The sequence below is a fragment of the Eucyclogobius newberryi genome, unplaced genomic scaffold, assembly GCF_026437365.1.
Source record: "Eucyclogobius newberryi isolate DKJ021-1_F unplaced genomic scaffold, fEucNew1.0.hap1 SCAF_21, whole genome shotgun sequence".
Taxonomy (NCBI): Eukaryota; Metazoa; Chordata; class Actinopteri; order Gobiiformes; family Gobiidae; genus Eucyclogobius; species Eucyclogobius newberryi.
Genome location: NW_027315846.1, coordinates 8,675,823 through 8,699,569, shown reverse-complemented (window position 1 = coordinate 8,699,569; position 23,747 = coordinate 8,675,823). Strand labels below are relative to the sequence as shown.

Sequence of the window (23,747 nt, the reverse complement as noted above, 5' to 3'; positions counted from 1 at the left end):
AAGTTTCTAAGCAGTCAATATTCCGAACTTGCAATTACTTTTATATAATATTAAACATCTATATTTCATGACTATAATAATTGCTTTCAAGGCTCATTTTAGAGAGAATTTTTGTATTTTTAGTTTTCTGTGAAACAATATTTGCAATAGTGTCAGACTGCTGGTGAGAGTGGGAGATTATTAAGTGCGTAATACGTGTACAAGACAAAAGTATTTCCATGTTTACTTTGTGTTCACAGGTATAAGAGCAGTCAGAAGGAGGTGAACTGGTCCAAACTCAAGAAGCCCATTTACTTGAGCAGCAGAGGCAGTAAATTCTCAGACTGGGCGGCCACTTGGGCAGGATATCTCATCAGCAAGGTTTGTCGGTGTTAAAAAATCATCTCAATTGTCCATTTCGATCGCTACTTTTTACTTGGCTGCCTTAGTTATGTGGCTTTGAAATAAACGTGCTTTCACTACTGTGCATTTGTTTTTACCGGATCATTATTGTTTTAGGTGAGACACGAGTTGGCCGGAAAGGTGTTCACCTGCTGCAGTTTCATCGTCAAACACGATTACAAGGTTACCATTTACCTGCTTCCTCACATCCTGCTCTACACGCTGCTCAACTGCACCGCCGACGAGCAACAGCAGGTAAGAACTCCTGCTTTGAATACACAGACTTTTAAACACTCACAGGTGGTCATCTGGATGGAGTTTTAAACAAAGCAAATTTACAGCATTTTTGTACAAGTTAAAGCAGTGTTTCTCTTCTGTTGGGCTGTAGTCATCTAAAAAAGCCTTGTGCGTCGATTATCCCGGTAAAACAATTAGTCGACTAATAAAAATGTTGGTCAACTAAGACGACATCAGCCAATTAATCAGCTGAACGACTTTCTAAGTAAAGCCTTGTCGTAAAATTGAGCTGAAATGTACAACGTTTTTAGAGAATTTCTCAACTTTTCAGATAATGCTTGTGTTTTTTTGTCTACTTTTCACACAAACTTTATCTTTATACCGGTATATGCAGTAGTACATTAGCACTCATACTGCACAACAATTTGACCATTTAACTGTCACACAAGCTCTGAAACACTTTAAAGGTCCACTATGTTATTGATTTAAAAGAAATACGTATCCTCTAATTAGCCATTTTGAGGCGTGAACAAGAAAATAAACTACCTTTATGAAACCCCAAAAGCCAGTTTAGTTTGAAAATGTAACTACTGTGACGTCTCTTTTGTTCAGGTGACGGAGGAGATGCTGGCAGTGCTGATGGAGGGCGATGGCCGTGGAGAAGTTCTGAATCAGGAGAACGCCTCGGGTCTGTCCCAGCTCAGCACACAGACCGTCTTCAGCATGATGTCTCACCTCACACAGTGGAGCCGCCACGTCCTCTACTCCAAGCACTCCAAACACAACGGTGAGAAGAATGCTTAACTACATGCACTGACACTGCGTTGGGATGATTTAGTTAATTTAGGAGATAAGCGGGAGCACCTGCTGGATCGCTTGTGGTAAGTCTTCGTAGGATCAGGATCGAGTTGAACAGAAGAAAGTGCCTTGGATCTGTTTCTTCTGGTGTTGTTGTTTTTTTTTTCTAAAACCCAAATCCTGAAATTCAATATTAGTTTTGCTAATCAATGCCTTTAAAATCTATAGCAAGGACAACAAATTGAAGCAAAGTTTGAATATAATAATAATAGAAATTGTAATGACGATTGTGTAAACATACAGCCATTTTTATCTTCATTGATAATCTATTTGCTTTAGAAATAGAAAAGGTCTTTGCTTGCTCTGGGGCAGTGGTTTAAGGAGTATGTGGTTCTTAACCAACTCTTAACCTTTCTCTCCCCATTTCACACTTCAGCTGTTCTGTCAAATAAAGCCTTCAGGCCAGAAGAAATGAAAAAGTCCAGATATCACGATGCTGATATGTTTTCAATCTCCAGTGTCTGAATGTGGATGCCAGTGGTTCAGTGGTTGAAGCTTTCATCCAAAACCCCCCAAAGTTTTCTGTTCAACCCCAGCTCCACTTTATGTATTCTGATGTGTCTGTGAGGAAGACTGTTCACTCACCTTTACCGACTGTATGTAAATAATGTGGTGATATCAGAGGGGCGACTCTTCTGTGGCCCTGCCTCAGGGCAGCTGTGGCTACAGATGTATCACTCCTCACTATGGACAGTGAATGATAAATTAATGAAATCATAAAACATTTTTGTCTGTCTGACAATGCACTTTATATGAATAAAGGGTAACACTTTATAATAACTACACTTTTAATAGCTGTAACAAAGCATAAACAAATGCCTAATTCATAATGAGTAAATAGTTTTAAAGAAAGAATCAGGCTCTAATTAATACCTCTTAAACCCTTAATTAAGGCTTAGTAAGCTATTTGTTCATTATAAAATAAGCCTGTGTTTGTGCTTTTATTAAGGCTTATTAAGATATAGTTATTATAATACCAAAAGAGACTTTCCAAGACATATTCTCAGGTGTATTGTTAACTTCAAGAATGACATACACAAAATACAGAACCATTCACTCAATAGTGAAATATATTTACCTCCATAAATGAATGCAACAGCCTGTATAACTGGTGATATGATAGTAATTTTTGAATACGATGTGCTGTGTGTTGCAGAGAGCGGAGAGTACCAGCGCGTTGTGGCTTTCCTGAAGGGAATCCCTCAGGACGTTTTGGCCAAAGCCTCCCTCAGATCGAAAGCCTACACTCGCGCCGTCATGCACTTTGAGGCCTACATCCTGGAAAACAAGGAGAACGTGCAAGATCACCTCACCTTTCTGCAGGTCATTGATGGGAAATGGGAACGGCACAAATTATTTTTTATAAAAGTATTACTCATTTTGGTAGAAATATTATTATTATTATTATTATTATTATTATTATTATATATATATATATATATATATATATATATATATATATATATATATATATATATATATATATATATATATATATATATATATATTTTCAGGCTGCGTTAACAGGGGTGTGAAACATGCAACCCCGCATACAAACATAACCCCTTATGTTTACACTGGACTTTTTATTTATTCATTCCATTTTGTCCACTATTTGATAAAAGGAAACTCTAAAGCTGCTAAATATGCTGTACATAAAAATAAAGCTGTAACCCACTTATTTCCAGTCAAATCAATCATTCTGGGAAGCATCAGGGTCAGTTTTTACTCCAAACCCACAGATAAAAAATTACCCTGAAATAAAATGAAAAATGAATAGGACTTTATATGTATTTCGCCTGGACATTTTTTGCTTTATTACAAGTCCCTAAAACAATTTTTTTGTGAATTAACTTTCAGCTTTTAAAAAAGAAGTCCATGTTCCTGTGTCTACAAATAAGTATTACTAGGGTATATAGTTTTTATTGTTTTATTTTTAAAACTGAGAAATGAGTTTGGCACCCCTGATCTAGAACCATTTACCGTAAAATAATATCTATAGATAATTAAACATAAGCTTTCTTTGTATGCACTGTAAGTTAATGTACTTTTTTATTTTAGGTTTGTACTTGGACTTCCATGAAATTACCCCAAATTATTTTATATTAATGCCAGAAGTATTACTTATTGATGAAACATTTTCCGTTCTCACCCGTCCTGTGCAGACGCTGTACGCTGCGATGCACGAAGCGGACGGCGTCAGAGGAGTGAACGCTTTGAGGAGAGAGGAGCCGTCTTTGCGAGAGCAGATCCTGGAACACGAGAGCATCGGACTTTTGAGAGACGCTACGGCCTGCTACGACCGCGCCATACAGCTCGAGTCGGACCAGGTACACGCGCAAACCGTGCACACCGGGTTATAAACGGCACCAAAACGAGATGATACACGGTGTTTTGCTTGGTTCTAGATCGGTCACTACCACGGCGTCATGACGTCGATGCTCGGCCTTGGACAGCTGTCAACCGTTGTTACTCAAGTGAATGGTGTATTGGCAAACAGGTAAAAAGAAGTCATGTAATGTTTACCGTAATTATTATATAGCCAATGTGTTCTTGCCTTAAATCGGGGAGGTTAGAAGCTTTGTATTTCAGTTAAAAGCCTAAATAAAAGTTGAGGGTGGCTGCAGGAATGGCATCTGACTTAAAAACAGCAGAAAGCAGAAGATTGACGATGTCTTAGAGAAAGACAATTGATTGAGAATTATTTGAATAGTTGTAGTATCATAGTATTTGGTAAAAAAACAACTAATGACTGCAGTTGCTTTAACTATTCACAATGTACTTTTATTGTCCATAAAGGTTTTTTTTTGTACAAAGTGTGCTACATAAACACATTTTGATTTGTTTTGTTTGATAAATCTGTACATTTAGACCTCAATGGAAATCCGACCTGAACACATACAGAGTAGAGGCTGCCTGGAAGCTGGGGAAATGGGATCTACTCGAAGACTACTTAGAATCCGGTTGGTTGAAGCGTTGTTTATGTACTTTTTGCCATTCACTTAATTTGCTGCCCTCATAAATGATGCTTTTGTTTCCAGACTGTCCGTCCAGCACGTGGGGAGTGCGTCTGGGACAGTTGTTGTTGGCTGCGAATAAACAGGACAATGAGACGTTCTATGAGAAACTGAAGATGGTGAGAAAGGAGCAGGTTGTGCCTCTGTCTGCGGCGAGCTACGAGTGCGGGACGTACCAGAGGGGATACGAGTACATCATCAGGTGTGCTATTCTATTATCACTTCTCATAGACATGTTTTTAAGAAAAGCTGTTGGCAAAAAACGTTTATTAAATGGAAAAACATACATGTAAACCTAAAACCTCCTTTTGGATAAAAGGGTATGCCTGAAGGTCTCAAAATCCTCATTTAATTAAAGGTGCAGTGTGCATTATGTAACTTTTGTGGTACGGGGGACCTTTAAAACGAGATCCAGAATGTGTGTAGTGTCTTGAAATTATATACATTTAGTTCTATAAATATATATAATTTATATTTTGTTACTATTTCCTTTATATTAATATCAAAGATAATTCACAATTTGAAACTAGTCTGAATGCATTAAGGCTCTCCTCACTGAATACAAACATTTAGCCTTTAACTTTTACTCTATCTCAGTGATATTAATCATGATTATGTTGTTTACCTTCTCATGTAGGCTGCACATGCTCAGTGAGCTGGAGCACGCGTTCACTGATCTGCAGAAACAGAAGTCCACTCCTAAAAACCCACAGCTGCCTCTGCACTGGTCCGAGAGACTCGAGATGACCCAGAACTCCTTCAGGGCAAAAGAACCCATCCTGGCTCTGCGGCGGGCCTTGTTTAGTCTGAGATCAGCGTAAGTAACTTTATTTTTTGAAATACTGCAATACATAAAATACAAAATAAGTAAATCCATCTTTGACTTGACTTGAATGTTTTTACTTTATCGTCTGCAACCAAAGAAACACTGTCAGATGCAAGAACCTTCCAAATATTGCATTTGAGTTATACATATAATTCTGATATTGCAATGATTTCGCTGTTAGTCAGACTTAAAAGCAGTAATTGACATTGATTTGTTTGCGCTGCAGATCGGCCTCTAAGGAGCTGATTGGAGAGTGTTGGCTGCAAAGCGCTCGAGTCGCCAGAAAAGGAGGACAGCACCAGACGGCATTCAATGCTCTCCTGAACGCAGAAAACACGCACCTCGCTGAGCTGGTCACTGAAAAGGCAAAGTGGCTCGGCTCTAAGGTACACGATAACAAAAAACGGACAATCTGCCTTTGTGTAGTGATTTCTGTGTACTTTGAAGATAAAATGTCGCCGCCTTGTACATAAATATTTGTCGTTTAAAGTATCACCAGATCTAAACCAGGTCTATAACAGGACTATGCTAATAAATAATCATTGTCTTTACTTGTTTTTGCCTCATAAATGTCTCTTTTACACCTTTAAATTTGTTTTTTTCCTTATTTCAGGGCGACGTACATCAGGCCCTAATTGTTCTACAAAAAGGTGTGGAGCAGTGTTTTCCGGTGGACCAGATCTTAACTGACCCTCGCAGTTTGCGGACCAAAGCGAAGGCCATGCTGCTGGTGGGACACTTCATGGAGGAGACCGCCAACTTTGAGTCTAACGCCATCATGAAAGTCTACAAGGTACGATTGTCCTGTAAACACGAGCGGTGTAATGATTCTACATGAAGGGCTTTTGTCAAGGGTGCATTTTAAGACAAGCACTTGAAACCACCAGGTTATTATTAGTATAATTATTGTTATTTCCCCCCCCATAACTGATATTGAATGAATGCAAGATTGACATGTTTTAATGTCTCACTGCCACCAGAAAAAGTTACATATTGTACCTCTAATTTAGGGTGAGTTTACACTTGCACAATCATCACAAAAATCTATATTTGGACCAAACCGAGAACTAAATCAGGACTGTGTTAATCTTTTCGCAGTTGTATGTTTGTTTAGCTTAATTTCTCTGTGTTATACATTTAAGATTGTGTTTGTTTGTTTTTAATCTGTTCAACACCCTTGATTTTAATAGATTTTAGCCATTGAAATAACTCAACCGTTTCCTACTGTTGATGGTGTTTTGTTTTTTTCAGGATGTGACCAACCTTCTGCCTGAATGGGAAGACGGCAACTTTTATCTCGCCAAGTACTACGACAAAGTGATGCCAATGGTGACTGACAACAAGATGGAGAAACAGGGAAACCTCATCCGGTACATCGTAACATACAGTGGAAAGTAAGATGATTTTTAAAATTATTATTATTTTTTTACTTCTGTTTAGTTTTATTTATTTTTTATTTTATTTATTTTAGTATTTTATTATTATCTGTATTAATTTAAGTATAATGCATTTGTTTACAGCCTGTGCCTTTAAAACGTGTTGTGTTTCAGAGCACTGCAATACGGGAACCAGTACATTTACCAAGCAATGCCTCGAATGTTGTCTCTGTGGCTTGATTTTGGAGCAAAGGTCTGTGAGCATGAAAAAGGTACGGTTCATAGCATCACTGACTTATTTTTATTTCTACACTTACATTGTACCTTATACCAATGCACTGTGCAACAACTTGTAATACCGTGTTACCAATCTCTCTTAACAATAAACTGTACCCGAAGTCCACATGGGTCGCATTCAATGGTGGAATTTGCTGCTTCACTGTCAGATTTGCAGATTTGTCATCCTTATTTTTGGTTCATACTTCTGAAATTGTGGGGCCTGTCCACGTGAAACGAAAACTGTCTTTTCTTCCGTCTTTTCTGTCAGCGTAAATAAACAAAAAGGAATGTAACTGTACACGATAGCTTCAGAGAGTGGTGCCATTATTCAACTCCAATGACGTGATTGTTTTGTTCGTTGAAAGAACGTCAAGCCATAAAATATTAATAATAAATAATGTGGCAAGTTTGTGAATCCAATACCTTACAAATAACATTCCTGTATCGTAAGTTTAAATATTTCTTTCAAAAACTATCGTCCATAGAGTTATATAAGCCCCTGCTATCAATTTCTCGAACATTAACGCAACCAGTATTTATGCCCAATATTCTATACAGATTTGCATGTTGTGTTTGTGTTTTATAATATGTTATTGTTCCTCTTGTACTTTACTGTGGATCAATGCTCTCTTAATATTCATGAATCGATTGTTTAATACTGTTGTCGCTTGTTGAACTTGCAGCTGGACGAGTGGACAGGCAGATGCGTCAGGAGATGTCTAAAATTAACTCGGTGATGAGCGAGCACTGCGAAAACCTGGCCCCGTACCAGTTCCTCTCCGCCTTCTCGCAGCTGATCTCGAGGGTCTGTCACTCCAGCGACGAAGTCTTCGACGTTCTCATGGACATCGTGGCCAAGGTCTTCCTCGCGTACCCCCAGCAGGCGATGTGGTTGATGACGGCCGTGTCCAAAGTGAGGATTTGGGCCAATTTGCAAAGTTTTATAGTCTTTTTGTGTCTAAAGGTGGAAGGGAGTTTGTCAGATTACGATTGTTCAGAAGCAAAGTGTTGCCTGCTGCAGCACTACATAAAACTACTGGATTTGTTAAAAATAAATGAATAGAATAAGTCAGAATTCAGAATTATAATTTTAGTCTCAGTTTCCTGCCTTCTGCCATTGTTAATAATAAACTTTTGATACTGTTAATAATATGTACATGTAAATAATATGTAGTTGGTTAAATAATGGCAACTATATAACAAAGTTAAACATTTATGTTGACACAAACGGTTATTTGTTTGTCATTTTGTGTCTGTTCTTTGGAAATACCAGAAAATGTGTGTTAAATTTAATGTTTGTCTGTCCCATTACTATAACTAAGAAAACATAATAGATTAAATAAATATCTGTGAGGCATTTTTGTATTTGGACAACCAGTTTGACACGATGTAGAACTCAAATACACAACTAATTATGTTCTGTTTTATTCCAGTCTTCCTACCCAATGCGCATGAACCGCTGTAACCAGATCTTGAAAAAGGCAATAAATCTTAAACCGTCCCTGGATAAGTTTATTGGAGATGCCAATCGACTGACCGATAAACTGCTGGAGCTTTGCAACAAACCGGTAAACAAACATTATACAGTAGACTCCTGAATCATTCTGTTTTCCAAGAGGGAATAGTAGTAAAACACATCCATTCCTTATTGTTATTTAAAAAAAAGTGTAAGTTGCCTTTTACAAAATGTGCTCAAGTATATCAAATAGTACTATCAACTTAGTTACTGATTTGGTAATGTATTTATTTGTTATGTTTTGTCTTTTAAAGGTGGACGGTAACAGCTCCACCCTAAGCATTAGCGTTCACTTCAAGCAGCTGAAACGGCTGGTGGAGGAGCCAACCTTCAGCCAGATCCTCATCCCTCTGCAGTCTGTGCTAATCCCTACACTGCCCTCTACTGGTGGAGCCAACACAAATCACGACGCCTTCCCTGGACACTGGGCTTACCTAGACGGCTTTGACGACTCAGTAGGGACACATATTTGCAAATAATACTGTACGTTAAAACATGCGTACAAATCTCCTTTTTTTTTTTTTTTTTTTTCAATTTTAGGTGGAGATCTTGGCGTCATTACAGAAGCCGAAGAAGATAAGTTTGAGGGGCTCGGATGGGCGGAGCTATACGATGATGTGTAAACCAAAAGATGACCTCAGGAAAGACTGCAGACTGATGGAGTTCAACTGCCTCATTAACAAGGTGCGTTTTATATTTGGAAGTAATATAACTGCTCCGTCAAAATATACAGGAAATATATGGATAAATAAACTTACACAAACTATATCTACTTTTGTTAGCTATATTATTACTCTGGTTGACACAACATTTTTCTTTGTGTATTAAGTTCATAAACACAAGTAAAGTTCTTAAATAGTCCTCTTCTAGACACCTAAATTGCTTCTTTTTTTTGCCATACCTGCCTTTCCAACCACCAAACATTGACTCATTCATGCACGTTTGGAAAGGTGTCAACAGTTTGATCCACTAATTTTCCAATTATTTGACGACCACTACCCTGAGCCCTGTTGCTTGTATGTGATAACATTAAATGACTTGTTTGGCGTTGTGTTTAGTGCCTTCGTAAAGACGCTGAGTCCAGGCGGAGGGAGCTACACATTCGAACGTACGCGGTGATTCCCCTGAATGAAGAGTGCGGGATTATCGAATGGGTCAACAACACCGCTGGACTACGCCATATCCTCAACAAACTGTACAAGGAGAGAGGTATGCGATGAAGTCGACAAGTTACAACACAGAACAGGGTTAAAGGGTCCGTGATACTATAGCGAGACGGCATTACGTCGATGCCGTTATATTGTCTCATAGAAAAACATACCCAGAGTTGCTCAAAACATTCTGCGCTTGTTTCTTGTTTTTTTTAAAGCACATAGTCTGAATTCTGCTTTCAACACTGACATTTTGTGAACAGAATTTTCAGAAATACTGTTACCGTATTTTCCGGACTATAAGGTGCTCTTAAAAGCCTTTAATTTTCTCAAAAAACGACAGTGCGCCTTTTAATCCAACTGCGCTTTATATATGGATTGATTACCGGTAATATCTCACCGCAACTGCCAAAAGAATACGAAGAAAAGCTGGCCACATTCCGCGCATACTGCATTAATAAAGTTCAACTGACTGACTTATCTGACTGTTTTGTTTCGTTTAATGCGCATTATAATCCGGTGCGCTTTATATATGAAAAATGATCGAAAATAGACCATTCATTGACAGTGCGCCTTATAGTGCGGAAAATACGGTACTTCCTGTCTATTCTATTCGATTCTATTCTATTCAACATGAAAAATACCTATGCAGAACCATCCAATGTATTTTAAAACAGGTATTGCATACAATATGAACTTCACTAAACTGCTTTCTATTCTGTGGCTGCGTCTTAGGGATTTACTTGTCGGGCAAAGACCTGAGGAAATTGATTCTTCCCAAGACGGCGCCGTTTGAGGAGAGGCTGAGAATACATAAAGAGGTGCTGTGTGCACGCCATCCGCCGGTGTTTTACGAGTGGTTTCTGCGCACCTTCCCAGACCCAACATCGTGGTAAGTATTTTATAGATTGGAATTAAAAAAAGAAAAAGATCAAATACCTATTTATTGGTCCCAGAGGAAACTAAGTTCTAGCAGAATCATTGCAATGCATTTAATAGTATGGACAAAATGCTGATTCTCCCTGAGCTCGCTATGCAATAAAGCTACAAAATAATGTACAATCAATAAAATTAAATAATCTTTAGCTATAAAAAAAAGAAAACATAAGTCCCATCATTATTAGTAAAGTATACGTTTTTCTGAATCTTATTTTGCTACATGATTATTCTCAAATCTATTCATTCATTCAAAGTGCAGAAAGAAGGATCAAATATAAACCACTTTTATTTTTAACCTAATTTATTGTACTGAGCAAGATGTTTTGACTATAAATCACATTAAAAATATACTAAAATTAAACAGAGATGACTAAAACTACTATGAAAACAATAAAGTTCTTTAAATTTCCATCAGATTTGCAGTGTTGAGCAAAAAGTATACAATGGTCATATTATAGTAGTTTATTAGCATCTCCATCATGATGCTTCCTTGGGTCCACAATTGAACTGAACATACTAGAGTTACCTTAACATATTGCGTTGTTTAACATGTTGAGTGAGGTCCAACAACAACAACAACATATTGATTAATTTACTATTCGTCAAAGAGTCCATTTTAAACTTATTACTGTACAAAAATGTCTTTGTACTTTAAAGTTGTTTAAGTGTTTCCTCTTGTTTCTCAGGTACAGCAGTCGCTCTTCTTACTGCCGCTCCACTGCTGTGATGTCGATGGTGGGTTACATCCTGGGTTTGGGAGATCGTCACGGTGAAAACATCCTCTTTGACTCCTTCACCGGAGAATGTGTCCATGTGGACTTCAACTGCCTCTTCAACAAGGTTTTTAAACTTTATAAGACTTGTGTAGTAAGGTCTAGTTCATGTATTAAGTATCGATCATCGCAATTATAATTAGAAATGTAATTTTAGTACAGAATATTAATCCCAGCATTCCTAATTTGTCATTGAAAAGAGTTATGTTCTGTCTATTTATGTTGTTATTTTTATATCCACTAGGGGGAGACATTTGACGTGCCAGAAGTGGTTCCTTTCCGTTTGACCCAGAACATGGTTCATGCGATGGGCCCAATGGGGACCGAGGGGCTCTTCAGACAGGCCTGTGAGGTAACTCTGAGGCTAATGCGAGACCAGAGCGAGCCACTCATGAGGTACAGAGCGGAGGAAGTAGAGTTTAAAGATTTAATTACATACATTTGAATCACTCTTACGGAAAACGTTTGGGCTTGGCCTTAACGTGCAATAGGTACAACTGTAATTGAAAATGTTCCCTTTCATTTTGTGTCAGTGTGTTGAAAACATTCCTTCATGACCCGCTGGTTGAATGGAGCAAACAAGCCAAAGGACTTACCAAGATTCAAGTTAACGAGACAGGAGAAATTGTGAATGAAAAGGTAAGCACATCTCATATCACATATCTATTTATTCTTCATCAACTAGTCTGGGCATTTAGGATCGAACCTACCTGGATGACTGAGGGATTATACATATTTTCATTCTTATTACAATATCAGATAATCCAATATCAATTTTACTACTAATTGTGTTAAGAAAAACTAAGAACTTACAGATTGACTTGAATATTTAGTTAAAGTGCGATTCCAGTCTAGAGCTTCATTTAATTTAGCCTTTTTTTGGTCCTAAATACATAAATAAATAGCCAAATTCAATAAATTGCATCAGAAATGGTTAATTGCATTCCCACCATTCTTCTTGAATATCACATTACTTCTCGTACGTTCGGGCTTTACTAAAGTCTTTGCTTTGTTGTTTTCCATCAGGCCAAAACCCACGTGTGTGACATAGAGCAGCGTCTGCAGGGAGTGATCAAGAGCAGGAATAAAGTCCTGGGTTTGCCTCTGTCCATCGAAGGCCACGTGCACTACCTCATTCAGGAAGCGACGGACGACAAACTGCTGTGTCAGATGTACCTGGGCTGGGGGCCATATCTCTGAGTGTTGATGACGAATGAAGAGGTGCTTTTCAACGCCATTCTGTTTGAAAATACTCACTGCAAATATTCACTGCAAATACTCACTGCAATCTTGTCCATGTCACATCGATAATTATGTTAAAGAAATTGCACTAATGCCTGTTTGGCAAAAAAAATTATATAAGTTGGTAATTGTTTTGTCATTTTATCCTTCTGTTTTCTAGAAGTATTTTCCAACATGTTCAATAAAAACATTCCAGTTTATTACTTATATTTTTTATTTGCATATCACTTAATTTATACTTTTCTTTCAAGATAAAAAACAAACATTTAAATCAAAATGTCCAAAAAAGATATGAGCTTTTTCTGATTTACACTAATAATGTATGTTATCGGTACGTATTTTCTATTTTAACCTTTATATGGTTAAAATGTATTTAAATTAGAAATCATAATTTGACAAATCCAAAATGTAATCGCTGACTATTAAAATAACCCATTAGTTTCAGCCTTATTCAGCACCTAAGTAATAAATGATAAGATAAGATAATCCTTTATTGTCCCATATGGGGAAATTCCATTGATGCAACGCAGGTAGATACAGAGATAGACACAGAAGAAAAGAACAAATGAAAATCTACAATAGGTCATGTGCGTGGAGCCGGCAAATAAAAAATAATTGAATAAAAAAATATAAGATTTCCCAGTTCTGTCTATTATTAGAGCAACTTAAGGGTAGCAGCCGGCCGCTCTGTCAGATGGTCGCTTTAATCCCGTCTCTTCCTTTGCTTAAGAGCAATGGGCCAATCCACTCACCCCACATAAACACTGGCACAGATTACAGCCAAGTGTCAGCCTGGGAAAGCAAGCAGCTCGAGACGCTACAGCCAGGATAACATAGCGATATATTCCTTAAGCTATTTATGCGGGGCGAGGTTGTCATAATGCAGAAATGAGTGTAGACATACAGCATGTCACTGTGTTTGTCATCATTACTTTCCTCCTCCTCGTCAATGCCTGGCTGCTGCTTCCTCTTGCCTTTGGATAGGAGGTAGGATGGCTGCTCCATAACAACAACAAAATAGCATGATGGTATTTTTTTTTATATCATAAGAAATATTTGGGGGATATTTGGGGTTTAACATGGCATCAGCTCCATTAAATGCTTGCTTCTTGGACTTTTGATCAATGACTGGGCATGCACATTTGATCATTGTAATTGAATATCATAATCTTAAAGTCAAAAGTACACATTTGACTTCCTTTATATTATAGTAAGTAATAACATGTCTTTATATTTGCATGTATAGTGCTTCCACCTATATGTAATCCAACCCTGTCTGCTTTTAAATAACCTACACCAGGCTAGCTTATATTTGTAGCTAATGTTTGTAGCATCACACTGGGCAGGAAACGGCAAAGCAATGATGAGAATAAATGCATAAAAATATGGTCTGTCTTGTCGACTGACGATTAAAATCTAAAACCTAAACTGTGCATTGAGGATAGTGTTTGCGAGGTATCAAAAACATTATCAAAAACGACATTACAATAGCAGATTAAGCTAAAATCCACTGACGCTAAACAGACGACTGCGCCTGGAGGAGGAGGACGCAAGAGGGGCGCGGCGTAACCTAGCAACGACCCCAATAAAATTATAATAAAATACATATTAGCAGTAAATACACTAATGACTATAGACGAGCACGTTGGAATTGCCAGTATGCGTCACAAAACCGTCACGCTTATGCTCTGGGCGGTGGTTTATAAGTGCGGTCGGGGCTATGGCGCTGTTGTTAGCGGCTAGCTAGCTGACGTTAGCCGCCCGGAGGTAAACACAGCGGAGCGGTCAGTGCCTGGTGAGCGCAGCCGAGAAGAGGACGCGGCTCGGCGGACACTCGGCTCCGCGGACACTCGGCTCCTGACCTTGAGGCGGCTGCGATGGACCTGACGCGACTGGCGGTGGACGCTGGACAGTTCATCAACCGCGCTGTTCAGGTAAATCACGATGATGTGTAATAAAGTGTTATTATTATTAGCGTGCAGGAGTCTAATGATGATAATAAATGTCAACATGGAGCAGATCAGAACAGTCATGTTTCCTGCGACGTAACCACAAGTAATTAATGGCATTTTTATTATCATTACTATCATTACTACCACTACATGTTGTGCAGGTGCATCTGAATAAGATTATTAAAATGACATGTATACTGCAATATCTGATGTGAGTTATCTGATTTCTTTCTCTGATCAGATTTTGGGGTTTGCATGTCATTTGAATGGGTTTAATGGTCCAGAAACCAGATGCCTTATAATCTGATTTGGCATGCTTATAAACATAGCCACTGTAGAGAAATGTATCTTATCCTATTTATGTTTGTTGAAGAGGTGTTTATATTTTATATCTATATATTATAGTTTGGCCTACTGTCTTTTGAACAAACCTATACCTGCTTTACAGTTAAGTCTACATCTATGCATCTTATTAGGTTATTTTCGATTATTGATGATTGTGAATCGTATGGATGTTATGTATTGAGCAAATAAATCATTAATTCAGTCATTAAAGTAATTCAGGCATTTAGGTTTGTAGAGTCTGTAGCCTATTTCAAATTCAACATAACCGATCTTTGTGTTCTCAGATATCGATAACAGCCAGTTGATTTAAACATGCTTATCTCATAACAACTGATATATTAATTTATTCTTAATTTCCCAAACACTGGATGAGATGGCCATGAGTTAATGACGTAATTTGAGATGATTATTCAATGAGAAAGCAGAAATCATCTCAATTAGTTTGCCATTTTCAACAACTAAAACCATTTGGAAATTAACCTAAAATGACTGCGTTTTAATGGTATTTTGTTCTTTTTAAACCAGTAAGAGCACAAGCTACGCACATACCCTCCCTGTAATAAGTGCTAAACCTCTAATTGTGTATTCTCCTTCAGTACACAGGGGAAACCATTGGCACAGCAGAGAAGACTGAGTTGGAGCCAGATTTAGAGCGACTTCTGGCCAAGGCAGATGCCACTAAGAGTTATACCGACCAAATCATCAGCCAGACAGAGGCCCTGTTACAGCCAAACCCCGGTGAGCTAACAGTTCATTTTGTTTATTCGATTACTGGGGATAAATTTACACTGTCAAGCTATAGCAACATCAATATCAAAAGTCTAAGATTGTTGCATTATTACGGTATTGTGAACTTTTATCAATCTATAAACTACCGAGCGAGTATTGTAATGTAAACTTAAAGACATATTATCTTTATCTATTAAAAACACAAACATTACTGTGATAATTGCACTTAATAGCTATAAATATACTATGAAATCTGGATATTGTAACATACGTATCTGTTAAAGGAGCAAAAATAAAAGGAAAACATTGTACAATGTTCGTGTTAAGTTCAATTGAGCACAAATAAACACATGTGCTATTTTATGTGGAGTAACTCTTTGTTTTGAGTGCTACGAATGAGTTACGATAATAATAACTAATAGCTTTGCTTCATTATCCCCCTATACAAATGTATCTCATGTGTAGTGGCTCTGCTTTTGACTCTAATAGACCGGTTATGATAAATGAGACTGCTCTTTGTTCATTTATCTCAGCCAATTGAAGTAAAAGTAGATGTGGTCTGCTCTGTATCAATGTAACTGCCAGAGATAATGAGCTTTTACTCTGTGGAGCCGCCAGCTTCGGGGTGAGTGTGTTCTTCTCTTTTAAACAATAGGAAACTGGCTAGAATTTCCGAACAGGCAGGAGGTCGACTACCTTTAAGTGGGTTTATAATGGTGCCATTCACATTTGACCCTTGTTTAACACTCTGGTAGTTTTCAGTCTCTAGACGTAAAGGGTGAGAAAATTTTGCCTATGATAATTTTGTATTTGTAAAGTGCATAAATTAAGATAAGCATTTGGAGAAATGAATCGTCAGCATCGAAGGACACAGATTACGATGATGATGATAGATTTCTAGGGATGGGCAAACATTTTCCACAATTTTTGGTATCAGCACAACCATTTTTTTCAATACTGATACTCAATACTGGTCAAACCTTATGGGTAAAGGCATTTCAATAAGTATATGCTTAAAGAATGGTTTCAAATTGACTCTAAAGGACAAACAGAACACCTGACACAGACAGAAACAACTATGAAGAATGAAAAACTAGGAAGAAATAGCTCTAACATGTTTATAATTGACACCTAGCCCCAAAATGTACACATATAACTGTATCAAAACCCACATTTGTATCAATACCGATATATTGATACTCCCATCCCCAATAAATCATTGAAATGTTCGAATAGAATAAGACAATTTGGTCCATCCCTTGTCTACACATCACAAGAGCTTGATGTAGTTTCAGTATCTTTAAGACTGTGTAGCTACTTTCTAGCACTCACAGCGAGATGGTCCAGGGTTCGACTCCCTCCCAGACGGGGTGAGGCCTTTAGTTTAGCGTTCTGTGTCCTCCCCATGTCCGGATTCGTTTGCACAATTGGCAAAATACTCCCAATCAGTTCATCCTGACCACGCTTGGCTCAGGATCTGGAGATGGGTCCCTGGACGCTGCGGCTGCACACGACTCCTGACAAGCTGCCCCATTCGGCTTTATAGGAATTTCCCTACAACGACAATGAAGTGTACCTTAAAGTTCTTAACGTTACCCTGCATCCACACAACACTCCGTACACTAACAAAATACATTTAGCCTAACCTCCGTTCTCAGTTAAACACCACAGACCTATGCTTGTCTGAAACCCGGCATTCATTTCTAACCATATGTTTTTTGTGTTTGTTCGTAGCTGCCCGCCTGGAGGACCGGCTGTACGAGCATCTGGAATGGCAAGCTCCACCACGGCCCCGCAGTCTGGAGGTCCTGGGAGAGCTCATGACCAACGCCGGGCTGGAACTGGGCTCAAACACGCCCTATGGTCAGGTCACAATGTCATTTCCCCACACGTGCCACCCAGAGTAATAGAGTACAGTCGGCATCCGAGACATCAATCCATTCATTTTAACAGCAGCTGCATCACCCTCTGTTCTAGAGTTATTAAAATAAGATAAGATAAGACAAGATAATCCTTTATTGTCCACACATGGAGAAATTCCATTGTTGCAACGCAGGTAGATACAGAGGAAAAGGACAGATAACTTATAGGAAGTTTTAATAGAAGAACTCTTATAAACAAAAACTCCTGCAGACAAAACCTCTCATTTCCTAATAAGGAATGGAGGGGGAAAATAAATAAAGATAAAAATAAAATAAATAAAAAAAACAAATAATTAAAACAAATAAAAAATTAAAAAAATTGTTATCTGTGGTAAATAGTGAATAGTATTGTTTTATATTGGATCGATTTGTGAGTAGTGGATAGCAATTGCTCACCTTTTACATGTCAAAATCATCTCATCTGAACACAAAACTCACTACAGTTTAATTTTCTTTATCTTAATTGCTATAAATTGTCTTATATTGCTTGGAAAACTGTCCACAACCTATTGTTTTAAGGATGTCTTTAATGTGATTTTGTTCCTGTAAATCTGCGACCCGATCTGTCTTCTTCACGTCCAAATTCCCTGTTGTGCTTCGCAGGTTCAACTTTAGTCAGAATTGGCGAGACACAAAAGCAGTTGGGGGAAGCGGAGCGCAAATTCTCCCAAAGTACCAACATCCACTTTCTAACACCTTTGAGAGGTTTCACTGAGGAGCAATACAGAGCCATGCAGGTATCGTTCAGTGATTGTTTTTCATGTTTTCAATACACTTTTCAATTCTTTCTGTTGATTCTTTTGCATATTGCATTATGTCGTAACAGGACGAACGCAAGACTTTAACAAATAAGCGTCTGGATTTGGACATTGCCAAGACCAGGCTGAGGAAAGCCCACGAGGCCGACAGGGAGGCCAGAGTAAGTCAAATATACTGCAAAGTGACCTACATTACGCGTCGTCTTTAGGTATTATTTGTCATAACAAGACTTGGCCCGCATGAATGTATAAAGCGCCGTTCAGATCTATGTCATGTGTGTTAAATCCACTGACTCTGCGTGTTTTTTGACAGAACCTCAACTCAAACCCTGTGGAGGAAGACTACTTGGCGCACGTTTCCTTCATGTTCAGCTTCATACGTGTCAAATGGCTGAAGGTATTAGTAGTTCAAATACAAAGCTGACACGTGACGTATTTTTGCTGCGTTTGCTTATTCATAATTGTCGATTTTTCATTTAGATCTGGGCTCAGGAAATCTCCCAAGTAAGTACACGTTCAGTCTGATGAGCTAAACCGTTTTGTGTGCAGTCAGCAGTTAGAACTCATTTAGCAAGATCGAGCAAGATTACGGACCCAAATTTGTGTTTTATTAAGAATAATGACGTGCCGTGTTGTTTGTGCAAATGAAAAGCTGGAGCAGCGCTGACCATATTGCAAGATATTAAATAATACTTGCACAATTGATTGTTTTCATTTCCCGCGTATTTGGGCAGAAGCTTGTATTCATCCTGCTGTTTTCATAAAAATTATCCACAAGGAAAATGCACAAAAGTTGGGACAAAATCTCATGCCACGAGATCTTGCACGATTAAAATTCCATAAGCTTAAAATGGTAGGTTATTGAAGAGCACATTAATCACAATCATAATAAATAATAGTATGGTTTTCATTCAGTGTGTGTAGCTTTTACTGATTATAATTTACACAAAATGACTGGTTGAAACATCAATAGTGAATATATGAACAAAGAATGACTGCTATAAATTATATGAACATCATTATATTTGGCTTTTGTGTCTCGCACCAAAAATGTCCATATTAACAATAGTCCTTTCTATTAAACGCTTGAATGTTGTTATTGTGCTGTTGTGTGCGCTTGTGTGTGTGTGTGTGTTTCCAGGCGGAGATGGAGCTGAGGATCTGCCAGAGTCTGTTTGATCGACAGTCTGAGATGACAAAGCGGCTTCTGTCGGGGCTCGATGACACACACGTAAGAACTAAACACCAACACAAACCCGAACGCGTCATTTATATCCTGATTTTGTTATTGTCGTGTTCTTACTCCATGTTCTGCATTCAAAGTTTGGGGTCCATAACACATTGTATTGAATCAGACATAGCATTGCAACTAACACTGCGACAAGATGATCAATTAATCGCAGCAAAACGATGACTGAAATAATTGTCAACTAAATCGAATTGTTAACCGGTCCATTCTTGGTTCCGAAACATGAACCATGAGCTGAGAAAAGAAGTTTTATGACTCAGATCAAGCAACGGTTGCATGAAAATGACGTGAAAAATGTGTAAATTTAGTGTATTCTCTTCGGCTTCACTTTCTGCTTAAAATCTTAAAATCTTTTGCAATTTAAATAATAATCTCTAGACTAATGCAACCACTGACTGGTGACTGAAATTGCAATGATTATTTCTTCATCATACATTTTTTTGGATGTTACATTCAGCAACAAATGAATATTTTCTTCTTAAAATTGATGCCAAAAAGCTGGAAGAATAATCAATCACAAGCCTAACACCAAAGCAAAATTGACGAGAACCAAATTGTAATTGGAAATCTCCAAAACTGCAGCTCTTGTGGGGTGTTTTTAGTCTGCAACAGTCATTATCTATTCAAAAAAAGTGATTAAAGAAAGTTAAAAATGGTGATAACGCAAGAAGCCTAGCTCACGTTTTGACTGTCCACGATCTGTATTCTGAAGGCCCTTTATGAATAAAAATAATGAATATGTCGCCGGCAGATGAACCACATGCAAAGCCTGAATGAGTTTGTGGAGGCTCAAACGTGCCACTTTGACGAGTGTAACCAACTCTCCCAAGAGCTCCAGAAACAACTGGAAAGGTAATCACGCCGTAATTAGAACTGTGCTGTAATTGCGACCAAATGTCCATGGAAACATCTATTGGAGCCACGGGACGCAGTTTGATTAGCATCGGGCGTGTGTTTCAATATTGCTTTTCGGATAATTTGGCTTAATTCGGCGGTTTATTTCCCACGACCAATAAATCTAAATTCACTTTCTCTCCGTCACAGTATCCCCGCCGTGCTGTGCTCCAACAATTGGCAGTCGGCGATCGCCAACGGAGTCGCACAGCCGCCAACCGACAACGAGCTTAGCGGGTCAGACTTGGGCAATCCAGTCGTCCTCCATCGGATCCCGGATTTCGACCAGGACTCTTGGACCGAACCCGACAAGTTGCCACAAAACGGGACAGAGCTCCTCCGCCAATCGAATACAAACTTCAACAACAACAACAACAACAACACAGCATCCAACTGCCAACCCTCTGCCGCCGAAGTAACCGACAGCAACGGCGCGTCAAAGCCTAAGCCGAAAAGACATTTCTCGCTTCTGCAAAGAACGGACACGACCACCGTGAGCGACGAACCGAGCGACGATTCGGAAAACGAGGAGGACGGCGGCGTTACTTCCCCGCCGTTAAATGACGTTGTAGGGAGGGCAAACGGTGCTGAGGCCGATTTAACTGTTGCCAACGGAGACGAGGGAGCGAGTGAAGAGGACCCCAAGGAGTCCTGACGAGCTTCTCAAATAATCACCTAACTGGCTGTGTTCACGTGATTCGTGGGTTTCGACTGAGGACCAGCGCCATAGTAGTTTATCTGAATACCGTAATGGCAGGAGTAAAGTGGTCATGCCAAATCAAACCTGTGAATAATCAAAAATTGAGGTGGAGGGCAGCTACGCTTTCTATGGGAGAATTCACCTTTTAACTGTTTTGTACTGGTTTACGGGGCCTATTAACTGTCACAAAAATCAATTCAACAATCTTTTTTGTAGTATCCTGATAACTATATACAGACAACATTATGTCAATCCAACTGAAATGTGTTAAAACATGTCTTCAAACGTATTAGTAGAGGTTTAATTTCCTGACAAATGTTAAATGAATCATAAAAGTGTAGAAATATCACCTATTCACTTATTTGAAAATTTACAATGAAGCTTTTTTTAAATTTTATCACCGTTTTTTGGGGCATTTTTCAGTATAAATTCGATATTTTTCCGAAATTTCCCCATTGTGTGGACAAATAAAGGCTTATCTTAATCTTAATCTGATAATCAAATTCCCGATATGATCTACATTTTTCAAATAATGTTATTGTTATATTACACCTGAAAACAAGGTCTGGCTAAAGTTTAATGTATTTTCTGTCAGCACAAATAAACTGACGTGGAATAATTGTATAACATAACTTCAAAAAGTAGCACTTTGTATAAATTTTTTTGTTAATTGTACCGATTCAAACCACAACATTATAGATAATAGATACAAGACTATGAAACTGTCACAAAAGGTCCAACATAAGTGGGTATTTCTTTCATAAACAGTGATCCGTCCCTGCCCTCCATCTGAAATATTGACATCAAATTCAAATGTTGTGAACGCAGCCGGTAAGAATGAACCGCCATTAAAAAAAATCGTGTTATGTTTGTCGGTAGGGACTCGATAGCCTCGTTTAAGTACAAATGGTAGCATAGCGCTCAGCCATTACTGTCACTCTTAATTGATCCCAGTGGAAGATCTAAATGTGACGCGGACGTGAGAAACGGTGCCGGTCTTTTAGCCATATCAATATTTTATTCATGTTGTTCTAAAATGGTGTATAATGTAGCAGTTAATTCATTGTAGGAACGAGAATTTGATGGTGTCTGTGCACAGATTCATTAAACATTGTGAGTAGAGACAAGTCTGTGAATTTGCAATCGTCATTTTGTAAATATTATATTGCGGGTTATATATCCAAACCCAGCTTGATTATAACAATTTACACTTCATCTATTGAGGGGTAAGTCCATATTTTAAAGGGATTTTATAGAGTTATGATCGGAAACTGGCAGATTTTTAATAACTCCAGTAACATTGACGTTAAACCAACTTTATTTACTAAATTTGTGCATCATTTAACAGTTTTTGTGTTTTTTATTGCTATTTACTTTGCAACTATATGTCTTTTTGGCATTTCAATTCATACCAAATGACAAATGAAAATCTATGCCAAATGCTTCTCTTACATAGTCTCCAAAACATTACTTTAACTGTTATTTTATGGTTATTTTCACCACTAATTGAATTAATATTGACGTTTTACATGTACACTATACAACTATTTCAAAAAAGGCAATGTAAAGCTTTAAATGTAATTAATATGCACTGTCCCTATCAAATAAATAAATAAATACAAATCTTTTTTTAAATCGTGAGCACGACTGGGATTTGTAAATTGATTTTGATCTGAACATTAGTTTACGTGTGGGTATTATTAATAAATCATGAAAGAAGATAGTGTTGGTGATTATTACTGTACAACTCTCTCAAAACTATGCTTGCCAAATTCTGACAGCGATGCAAGCTCGAAAACAGAAACAAAACTGTAAACTTCCCCAAAAAACAAGAATTCTTTTAAATGTAATAATTGAAATCATCTGCACGATTGTCATTGGTAAATCCAACATCTGAATTCAACATAATTATATAATATCCAGAGAACGTTTGAGTATTGTTTATGAAATGTTAAAGAAAGTAAATGTAGTATTGGTAAGTATTAATAAGTATTCCTTTCCTCCTTCAAACTATTCAACAGCTATCGGCAGTGTTGGGAAGGGACTGAATACAAGTACCGAAAACACATAAGATATTAAAAATACTAGGTTTGAGTAACTGTATCCGGTACTCTTTCTTTTAGTATTCAAAATGCAGTTACTTTTCTAAAATCAGAGAGACACATTGTGATATTTGATCATGAAATGTATAGGCTTCAAACTGCACCGAATTAGTGAGAACAATATAAATATAAAATACAGATCTTACATGTGCATTTCTTCCGTCTCTAATTTGCGATAAAGCTTCTCTTATTTTACAAATAAATTCATGACAAAGCTGTTTTAATCCTCTCTCTGTAAAATAATGCAGCTCAATGTAAAAATACAGAATACACTAATGGAATATGTTACAAAAAAACAAAAAAAGATGAATAAACAAATGTCAGTGCAGGAATATTCTGTAACTAAATAAAATTACTACCGTATTTTCCGGACTATAAGTCGCACCGGAGTATAAGTCTCACCAGCCAAAAAATGCATAATAGAGAAGAAAAAAGCACATATAAGTCGCACTGGAGTATAAGTCGCACTGGAGTATAAGTCGCACCAGCCAAAAAAATGCA

General features: G+C 37.9%; 2 protein-coding genes across 2 annotated transcripts in view; both read left to right on the top strand.

The window, feature by feature from the left end:
- atr (ATR serine/threonine kinase) overlaps positions 1-12,764 on the top strand; it is a 30,276-nt gene extending 17,512 nt beyond the window's left edge. The window contains exons 26-48 of the mRNA XM_072457328.1: positions 240-360; positions 499-636; positions 1,231-1,405; positions 2,633-2,799; positions 3,642-3,806; positions 3,885-3,976; positions 4,348-4,439; positions 4,518-4,695; positions 5,131-5,310; positions 5,546-5,705; positions 5,933-6,112; positions 6,571-6,713; positions 6,870-6,967; positions 7,658-7,887; positions 8,408-8,542; positions 8,745-8,945; positions 9,031-9,174; positions 9,549-9,699; positions 10,377-10,533; positions 11,267-11,420; positions 11,598-11,749; positions 11,887-11,992; positions 12,380-12,764. Coding sequence (XP_072313429.1) covers positions 240-360; positions 499-636; positions 1,231-1,405; positions 2,633-2,799; positions 3,642-3,806; positions 3,885-3,976; positions 4,348-4,439; positions 4,518-4,695; positions 5,131-5,310; positions 5,546-5,705; positions 5,933-6,112; positions 6,571-6,713; positions 6,870-6,967; positions 7,658-7,887; positions 8,408-8,542; positions 8,745-8,945; positions 9,031-9,174; positions 9,549-9,699; positions 10,377-10,533; positions 11,267-11,420; positions 11,598-11,749; positions 11,887-11,992; positions 12,380-12,553 — 3,493 coding nt within the window. The 3' untranslated portion in view covers positions 12,554-12,764. The remainder of the gene's footprint in view (positions 1-239; positions 361-498; positions 637-1,230; positions 1,406-2,632; positions 2,800-3,641; positions 3,807-3,884; positions 3,977-4,347; positions 4,440-4,517; positions 4,696-5,130; positions 5,311-5,545; positions 5,706-5,932; positions 6,113-6,570; positions 6,714-6,869; positions 6,968-7,657; positions 7,888-8,407; positions 8,543-8,744; positions 8,946-9,030; positions 9,175-9,548; positions 9,700-10,376; positions 10,534-11,266; positions 11,421-11,597; positions 11,750-11,886; positions 11,993-12,379) is intronic.
- Positions 12,765-14,266: 1,502 nt separating this feature from the next.
- On the top strand, positions 14,267-21,794 carry LOC140370848 (endophilin-B1-like). The gene is made up of 10 exons (XM_072458101.1): positions 14,267-14,529; positions 15,489-15,630; positions 17,356-17,484; positions 18,147-18,280; positions 18,370-18,462; positions 18,615-18,698; positions 18,782-18,805; positions 19,443-19,532; positions 20,302-20,402; positions 20,595-21,794. The coding sequence occupies exons 1-10, from the start codon at positions 14,473-14,475 to the stop codon at positions 21,097-21,099; spliced, it is 1,359 nt and encodes a 452-aa protein (XP_072314202.1). The 5' UTR covers positions 14,267-14,472; the 3' UTR covers positions 21,100-21,794.
- Positions 21,795-23,747: the final 1,953 nt, after the last annotated feature.

Excerpts from the sequence above, each read along its gene's own strand:
- LOC140370848 (XM_072458101.1), top strand. The coding sequence starts at position 14,473 with ATGGACCTGACGCGACTGGCGGTGGACGCTGGACAGTTCATCAACCGC. Across the intron at positions 15,631-17,355 it reads CCTGTTACAGCCAAACCCCG|CTGCCCGCCTGGAGGACCGG; the intron begins GTGAGCTAACAG and ends GTTTGTTCGTAG. Across the intron at positions 18,806-19,442 it reads GGGCTCAGGAAATCTCCCAA|GCGGAGATGGAGCTGAGGAT; the intron begins GTAAGTACACGT and ends GTGTGTTTCCAG.